Raw genomic sequence first — 8,840 nt, 5'->3', positions numbered from 1 at the left:
GCAGGATGGAGGGCGAGGAGCAGGGGCAGGAGGTTCCACACTGGCTGGGCTGGGCTGGGCTGCAGCTGCTGCCCAGGATGGGGCTCTGTGCCCGCTGTCACTTCAGGAGCAGGCGGGTGGCCTGGTCACCCAACAGGAGCCTTTGGGGAGGAAAAAGAGACAGAAACCCGGGGTCAGCACCTCTGCCATGGCAAGGGTACAACAAGGACGTGGGGACAGCACCAGCTCAGCAGCAGCCCGAGGCTGATTCACCACACAAGACACGGGGGAAGCAAAGACACGCGTGGACACGGGCTGGGCCTTTGCTGTCACCCTGTCCTCTTGGGAAGGAAAAGGGAAAGGAGTCCCCAGCACTTGGACACCCCTCTGGAAAAGCATCCTGCCCGATGGAGGAGGCAGCAGCATCGGGGCAAAGGGAGGGTCAGCCCGCAGGGTGCCAGTGCCACTGCAGGTGGCACGTACCTCACCAGCCCCCCGACGAGGAGCGCGGCCACCATGGGCCCTGCCCAGTAGACCCAGTGGTAGTCCCAGCAGTTTGCCACCAGAGCCGGCCCGAAGGCTCGGGCTGGGTTCATGCAGGCTCCGGACACGCCGCCCCTGCAAGGGGAACATGGGGGCTGCGTTATCCCAGTGGGACACGGGGACAGCGCCCTCCCCTCAGGGCTGGGACTGGCAATGAGTGGGGTGGACAGCAGCATCCCCCTCCCGGGACCCCTTCCCGGGGCTCTGGTGGGCGCTGGGCTGGGGCCAGGGCAGGCAGGCTCTGCTCAGGAAGGCTGCACGCCACACACGGGAGCGGGGCGGCAGCAATCACAGCTTTAGGGGTAAATATTTGCCGGGGGGTTTGTGTAAACACGGCCCGGGGTCCCGCCAGAGTGGGTGGGCGCTGCCTCAACCCAGCAGTCCATTACCATGGCTAATTGCGTGTGCTCGTTACCCTGTCGTGGCGGCACCGCAGCCTGGCAGCGCTGCCAGCAGCGAGGGGACACAGGGACACGACCCCCCCCTGTTTGCTCAGGGCTTCCCAGGGCAAACACAGCCCGGGCAGGCCCGGGGCTTATCACCCGTGGCGGGGCTCGGGGGGCTGTGCCGGCTGCGGCGCCACGTGCGGGGATGAGCTGAGGCTGCTCCTGCTCCAGGCTGAGCCTGGGCTGCTCCTGCCCCCCCATCAGCTCTCCCAAACCAACAGAGCACCCGCTGGGCTCATTTGATGGCCTCCCCGGCCAGGGAAGGGTCCTTGCTGTGGCAGGGGTCTTTGCTTCAGGAGGGCAGGTCCATCCCATCGCATCGCATCCCATCCCATCCCATCTCATCCCATCCCATCGCATCCCATCCTGTCCTGTCCCATCCCATCCCATTATCCCATCCCATTATCCCATCCCATTATGCCATCCCGTCCTGTCCCATCCCACCCCATTATCCCATGCCATTATGCCATCCCATCTCATCCCATCCCTTCCTATCCTATCCCATCCCATCCCATCCCATCCCATCCCATCCCATCCCATCCCATCCCATCCCATTATCCCATCCCATCTCATCCCATCTCATCCCATCCCATCCCATCCCATTCCACCCCATCCATCCCATTATCCCATCCCATCCCATTATCCCATCCGATCCCATTATCCCATCCCATTATCCCATCCCATTATCCCATCCCGTCCCACCCCATCCCATCCCATCCAATCCCATCCCATCCAATCCCATCCCATCCAATCCCATCCCATCCCGTCCCATCCCATCCCATCCCATCTGATCCCATCCCGTCCCATCCGATCCCATTATCCCATCATCCCATCCCATCCCATCCCACTATCCCGCCCCACCCCATCCCGGCGCTGTCTCGTCCCTGGTGCAGCCGGTCTGGGTGGGATTTGGGGTGCCCCAGCTCCACCCCACAGCCCAGGCTCCCTCCTGAGCCCGCCCGGTGCCGGCGGCCCCGGTGGCTCGGTGGGCGCCGCGGGGACAGGGGCACAGCGAGCTCACCCCGCCAGGATGGCGGCGCTGGCGCTGAGGCCGACGCACAGCGGGGCCAGCGGGGTGCTGGTGCTGCGGTTGACGGCTCCCATGCACACCACCAGGAGCAGGAAGGAGCTCAGGAGGATCTCGGCCACCAGGACGTTGGGGACCTGCTCTCCGGCCGCGATGCCGTCGAAGGCTGCTCCGCTGGCGTTGCCGAAGCGCTCGCTCGGCGCCACCGCCTGCGGGGAGAGCCGCGGGTGCCCATCTGTGCCCGCTGCCGGCAGATGGGCTCGCCGCCGGGGCGGCGGGCGCCTTAGAGAGGAGCTAAAGTGGGCACTGGCGGGAGGAAAGGCGGCCTGGCAAGCACAGAACCGTCTGAGAGGGCTCCGGGCACCGCAGGGCACCGCTGGGGCAGGGCGAGACGGAGCCCCGGCTGCCAGGGGGTGTGGGGGCCCAAGAACATGGTGAGAACGGGCAGCACCGAGCCCAAATGGACCTTGGGGCACAGTGCTGGGGGAACGGGCAAGGGGAAAGGCCTGGGTGAGCTCGGGACAGGTCTGGGTGGGCACAGGGACAGGTCGGGGGGGCACTGGGACAGGTCTGGGGGGGCACAGGGACAGGTCTGTGTGAGCTTGGGACAGGTCTGGGTGAGCACAGGGACAGGTCTGGGTGAGCACAGGGACAGGTCTGGGTGAGCTTGGGAAAGGTCTGGATGGGCACAGGGAAGGTCTGGGTGAGCAGAGCAGTGCTGCAGAGGCACCCCGAGTCCTCCTGTACCCCCTTAGAGGGCACAGCAGACTCCGGAGAGCAGAGCCCGCAGCAGGCTGGGGAGGCCAGGCCAGCTGTGGCAGGGCAGGGACAGTCCCTGTGCTCCAGGGACACCCCCAGGTCTGTACCTTTGCCAGGCCAGCTGTGGCAGGGCAGGGACAGTCCCTGTGCCCCGGGGACACCCCTGAGTCCCTACCTTTGCCAGGCCAGCTCCGATCACCCCTCCGCAGAGCTGGCAGAGCCAGTAGGGGATGAGCAGGGTCGTGGGGAGCCCCCCGAGCAGCCACACGGCCAGGGACACGGCGGGGTTGAAGTGGCCTCCGCTGCCGAGGAGAGAGGAGCATCAGCGGGGTGTCGCCCAGCCCGGGGCTCCCTCCCGGGCTCTCCCCACTGCCTGGAACCACAGAGGCTTTCCCAGCCCTTCCTGCTGCAGGGGAGCAGCATCCAGCTGTTCCCAGCCCTTCCTGCTGCAGGGGAGCAGCATCCAGCTGTTTGTCTGCAGAGCAGCAGGCTGGGCACACAGCCCCTCCTGCAGCGCCAGCAGGGACAGTTTGAGGGACAGGATTTGGGGATGTGTCACCGAGAGCAGCTCCCGGGAGGGCTGCAGCTCTGCCAGGGGCAGCTGCAGGCAGAGGGGCCCGGCAGAGCTGCAGGAATGCAGCGGTGGGGCTGGCACAGCCTGGCAGAGCTGCAGGAATGCAGCGGTGGGGCTGGCACAGCCTGGCAGGGCACAGCTGCCCCGGGCAGGCAGGCAGGGACCGGAGCAGGGCTGCTGGGCCAGGCCCTGGGTACCACTCCTAAATCCTTCACCTCAAAAAGCACAAGCAAGTCAGACACAGAGACCCTCTAATTAATCCTGATTACCATGAGACACAGGTTAATGAGCAGGTTTCATGACTGATCAGCCTGATAATTGCTGGTGATGAGTCAGAGAGTCTGGGAACCATAAGCACATCTGAGCGCTCAGCTGGGACTGAGCCCCCAGGAGAGCAGGGAGCTGGGCTGCTCGGGGCTGCTGCCGGGCTGGACAGGGCTCCACTGCCACACCCCGGGCTGGACAGGGCTCCACTGGCACACCTCAGGCTGGATAGGGCTCCACTGGCACACCCTGGGCTGGACAGGGCTCCACTGGCACACCCCGGGCTGGGCAGGGCTCCAGTGCCACACCAGGGCTGGACAGGGCTGGGAGCAGCCTGGGGCTCTGGGAGGTGTCCCTGCCATGGCAGGGGTGGAATTTGGTGGGATTTAAGGTCCTCTCCACTCCAAACCATTTCAGGATTCGGTGTGAACCTGCAGCCCCTCACCGTGAAGCCCCCCCAGTGCTGCTCCCTGGTTTCACCATGCCAGGCTTTGGGGGCAGCAGGACCCAGCACCGTGGGCCAGGATTCCCGCTGCACAAACCCACCCGGGGCTGTTCAGGCACTGGTGAATCATCACCCCATTGCTCTGGACGCCAGGGCCTGCCCTGCCCCTGGCCAGGCCACCCGGGACAGCCTGGGGAGTGCCATCCCTGGGCTGCGTGCAGCTGGCACCAGGGCAGGGAGTGGAACTCCCCAGGGCCTCTTCCAGCACCTTCCTTGGGGATAAATCCACACCTCAGCTCCACACAGCAGCTTTTCAATGCGCCCGTTGGTCTAAATGCTGCTTTTGAGTAATTGAAACCCCGTTTTTTTTAAACCTGAAAACACCCAGAGGAGGAGCACAGTTGGGTCAAAACGTTTTGCTCTGACATCCTTGCAAAAGGAATCATCTCAGCCTCAGAGAGAATCGTAAAATCATGGAATGCTTTGGGCTGGAAGGGCCCTCAAACATCTCCTAGTTCCAGCTCCCGGAGGGGAACGTTCCTCCTTCATCTTGCCCATTTTTATTAGAAGGGGCTAAAAATTGAAACACTGCAACCCAAAGCCAGGTGAAGAGCCCCAAACCCATGGCGTTATGAGTGCCACCAAAGACGCCACCAAAGATGCCACCACCCATGCCACCACCCCCCAACGCTGCCCCCCAGGGGCTCCATGGCCAGGCAGGGGTGCCGAGGGCAGAGGGCTCGGGCAGGGAAGGGGCAGAGGGCAGCGGCTGGAGGCACCTCCCCTGCCCAGGGGCAGCCCAGCTGCGCTCGGGGTCCCTTACCTGACGTCCCCCAGCACGGCCACGGTGACGGCCAGGGCCAGCCCGTGTGCCAGGGCGGGCTGCAGCCGGCCCGTGCCCCCCGAGTCCTCCAGCACGGCCAGGCAGCCGATGAGGATGAAGAGGGCAGTGCCCAGCAGCTCGGCCAGGCAGGGCTGTGCACGGCGCTCGAACCAGCGCGGGGCCGGCGCCTTGGCCTCGGTGTCCATCGCTGCTGCAGCGGGCACGGCTGGCCAGGAGAGCCTCCCACTGCCCGGGCACGCACGGCCGGACCACGGCAGCCAGCCCAGGGCACGGCTTGGGGGGCTGCGGGCACAGCAGGGACCGAGCCCAGGAGGCTGCCCCTGACTGTGTGAGAGGCAGCTCCGCACGGGAGGCTCTAAATACAGATTGGATTTGCATTGCTAAGGAAAAAAAAAGGGGTCATAAAAGCTCTTGGGCCGGCCCCCAGGGATATCAAAGCTCGTTATCACTGCCAAGCCTCGCTTCAAGGCTTGGGGATTTTTCCCTGGGTTTTTTGTTGCTGTTGATGGTGGGCTGTGAGGGGGTTCTGCCCAGGTTCGGGATGGGGTTCCTGCCTGGCACACCTGGAGTGTGGCACCTGTGCTCAGCCCTGGGGCCTCTGTGCCTGCAGGAGCCACCAAGGGGCAACACCTGGGGAACAGCTGGTGCTGCCACCCCAAACCCCAGCCTGGGAACAGCTGGTGCTGTCACCCCAAATCCCAGCCTGGGAACAGCTGCTGCTGCCACCCCAAACCCCAGCCTGGGAACAGCTGGTGCTGCCACCCCAAACCCCAGCCTGGGAACAGCTGGTGCTGCCACCCCAAACCCCCCAAACCCCAGCCTGGGAACAGCTGATGCTGCCACCCCAAACCCCAAACCCCAGCCTGGGAACAGCTGGTGCTGCCACCCCGAATCCCAGCCTGGGAACAGCTGGTGCTGCCACCCCGAACCCCAGCCTGGCTCAGGTGGGAAGGGAGCTCTGAGAAACTGGACCATCCACTGCCACCCCCTGCCTGGAAGGGGCACCTTCCACTGTCCCCATCCATGGGACACTGCCAGGGATGCAGGGCTGCTCTGGGCACCCCGTGCCAGGGCCTGCCCACCCTGTGAGTGGAGACCATCATTCAAAACTCCTGTAAACCTCAGCCCACACCCTGCCCGGGGCTCCAAGGCTGGGGGTTCGTGTCCCTCTGGCTCTGCTCTCAAATAAAGGTGAGGGCAAGGGTGCCAAGGCATCCGCTGCAAAAGCTGGCATTGATCAAGCACTGATTAAACCCTGCCTAAACCCTCCTCATCCCGGCGGGATCGCTGCCTGGAGCAGCGTGCTCCGCCAGGGCAGGGGGAGCAGGGGCACCCCCAGCCTGTCACAGCCCACAGCTCCCAGCAGGACCAGCAAGGGCTCGCTGGGAGGGCTTTGAGCTGGGGCTGGAGGGATCAGCTGGGACAGATATCCCGAGATTGACTGAGAGGGGTCGGTGTGACCCCCACCCAGAGACGGGCACGGCCCGGGTGGTGCCGGGGCAGCTCCGGGAGCAGCAGGAATGTGCCCGGGATGCGGGCAGGGACCAGCCCAGCCCTGCAGGGAGGGCCCTGCAGCCTTGAGCAACCTCTGCGGCCCTGTTTGCCGTGGCTGCCGAGGACTGGGGCGTGCAGGAGCTCTTCTCTGCTGTCAGCAGGGTAAAGAACGCCACCGGGGTTTATGATGTTGTCTCAAGGCACTGGGGATGGGAAGGAAATTTCCACTGGCCTGTCCCTGTGGCCACAGCACAGACAAGGGTCAGGCAGGAGAATCCCAGTGAGGGCACCTCTAAATGAGCCCCCACCGACCCATTTCCCCTCCCAAGAGCTTGCTTCCTACAGCCAGGAGGTCTTGGCATCAGCTTGTAGGTGCAGCTGGGATGTGGAGGGTGACAGCTGGGTCTGCCTGGCCTTTGGGGTCCCCATGAACCCCCTGTGGGACCTCGGGACCTGATGCAATCCTGTCAGCTCACAGGGCACCGTGTCCCAGGGCCAGCTTCCAACAGGAGCCCATCTGTCACCGTGGCTGCCAGCACGACCAGCCGAGGGCTCCTTTGGGAAGAATTTGAACTTGGGCAGAAGGAATCCAGATTTCATTTCTTTCTGGGGTGCTTAACATGAGAGGTCAATGTAACACATCCAGATTTCAGCTGGCCCTTCCTCGCAGCAGCTCCCACGGCACCGTGCAGGAGCTGGGCTGTCCCAGACCCCAGACCCCAGACCCCAGACCCCAGAGTGCAGATCCCAGATCCCAGATCCCAGACTGCAGATCCCAGACTCCAGATCCCAGATCCCAGACTCCAGACCCCAGACCCCATATCCCAGAGTGCAGATCCCATATCCCAGATCCCCAGAGCCACCAGCAGCATGGGTGACTCCCAGGAGCACCAGGACCCCTCCCTGGCCAGGGAAAGGGCAGTGGGGTGGCTGATCCAGGGTGCTGCTGGGTGCTGCTGGGTGCCCCTGGAGCAGGAGCTGATCCAGGGTGCTGCTGGGTGCTGCTGGAGCAGGAGCTGATCCAGGGTGCTGCTGGGTGCTGCTGGAGCAGGAGCTGATCCAGGGTGCTGCTGGGTGCTGCTGGAGCAGGAGCTGATCCAGGGCACTGCTGGGTGCTGCTGGGCGCTGCTGGGTGCCCCTGGAGCAGGAGCTGATCCAGGGTGCTTCTGGGTGCCCCTGGAGCAGGAGCTGATCCAGGGTGCTGATCCAGGGCGCTGCTGGGTGCTGCTGGGTGCTGCTGGGTTCTGCTGGGTGCCCCTGGGTTCTGCTGGGTGCCCCTGGAGCAGGAGCTGATCCAGGGTGCTGATCCAGGGTGCTGCTGGAGCAGGAGCTGATCCAGGGTTCTGCTGGGTGCCCCTGGAGCAGGAGCTGATCCAGGGTGCTGCTGGGTGCTGCTGGGCGCTGCTGGGTGCCCCTGGAGCAGGAGCTGATCCAGGGTGCTGATCCAGGGTGCTGCTGGGTGCTGCTGGGTGCTGCTGGGTGCCCCTGGAGCAGCAGCTGCCAGGCTGGTGCCACCGTGCCCACGCTCTGTGTCCCACCACAGCGGTGGCTCCAGAGCACGGCAAGGTCACAGCCCGAGGATTAACCCGCTGTCCTTGGCTTTTAAACATTTACCACCCTGAGGGAGAGGGGTGTTTGCTGGTGCAGAGGAAACGCTGCACGTGCAGGCACCAAAGGCTTCAGCGACTGCTGAGCACCGGCCTGAAACGGGGCAGAACAGAGGCACAGCACAGAGGGAAGGGTTTCCCTGGGGTGGGAGCCTCAGCACCAGCACCTGCCTCGTGTTCAGAGGTGCCACCACCATGCCAAGGCCAGAGCCCCGCTCCGAGCAGGAGGTGGAGTCCTTGGCACCGAGGTTTGCTCAGTAAGAGACATGGAAACTCTGCCCGTGGGAAAAGGCGTGGGGATGAGAACAGATAAATCTGTTCCTATCAGCAGACACTTATTTTTGTCCTTGTTTGGGCTTGCACCGATTTGTTAGATAAGTGACAATAGCAACTGTGTCAATTAGTACAGGAAGTGGTGGCACCCAACAAGCCAAGGCTTCCAAAAATGGTTTTTAGGAATCACAGGGGACGTTTCCCTCACCCATCCACCTGGGCAGGAAAGCCAGAACACCCCTATTTTATCCACCCCCGGTGTTTCACTCCTCATTTCACTGTGCAGATCTGCCCCCTTTCCTTGGCTTTCCCACACAAACCCAAGCACCCAAATGAGGGTCTGTAGGGAAAACAGGATTTGAGGGTCGGATGCTCTCCAGTGACCCTTCCAACCCAAACCATTCTGGGGTCCTAAACCCAAAGCACCCAAACTGCAAAAAGCACGGAGGCAGACACTAAAGAACATCCCTCAGTACTGCCAACACTCAGTCCCAGAATCCCAGACTGGCTTGGGCTGGAAGGGACCCTGAAACCCACCTGTGCCAGGGCCTCCCCACCCTCCCAGGGAAGAGAGATTTTCATCCT

At 63.7% G+C, this 8,840-nt stretch overlaps 1 protein-coding gene across 1 annotated transcript; it reads right to left on the bottom strand.

Annotated features, from left to right (window-relative positions):
• Window positions 1-5,066, bottom strand: AQP8 (aquaporin 8). Its single transcript, XM_038151657.1, has 5 exons — window positions 4,861-5,066; window positions 2,930-3,056; window positions 1,990-2,204; window positions 463-597; window positions 1-140 (listed from the first exon to the last, which is right to left on the bottom strand). Exons 1-5 carry the CDS (start codon window positions 5,064-5,066, stop codon window positions 98-100), a joined length of 726 nt encoding a protein of 241 aa, XP_038007585.1. The 3' UTR covers window positions 1-97.
• Between the last annotated feature and the right edge of the window lie 3,774 nt (window positions 5,067-8,840).

This window comes from Motacilla alba, chromosome 14 (assembly GCF_015832195.1).
Source record: "Motacilla alba alba isolate MOTALB_02 chromosome 14, Motacilla_alba_V1.0_pri, whole genome shotgun sequence".
Taxonomy (NCBI): domain Eukaryota; kingdom Metazoa; phylum Chordata; class Aves; order Passeriformes; family Motacillidae; genus Motacilla; species Motacilla alba.
The sequence above is the reverse complement of the archived record's forward strand: the minus strand, read 5'-3'. Positions and strand labels throughout refer to the sequence as shown.

Excerpts from the sequence above, each read along its gene's own strand:
- AQP8 (XM_038151657.1), bottom strand. The coding sequence starts at position 5,066 with ATGGACACCGAGGCCAAGGCGCCGGCCCCGCGCTGGTTCGAGCGCCGT. Across the intron at positions 3,057-4,860 it reads GCCGTGCTGGGGGACGTCAG|CGGAGGCCACTTCAACCCCG; the intron begins GTAAGGGACCCC and ends TCTCCTCGGCAG. Across the intron at positions 598-1,989 it reads AGCGCCGCCATCCTGGCGGG|GGGCGGCGTGTCCGGAGCCT; the intron begins GTGAGCTCGCTG and ends TTCCCCTTGCAG.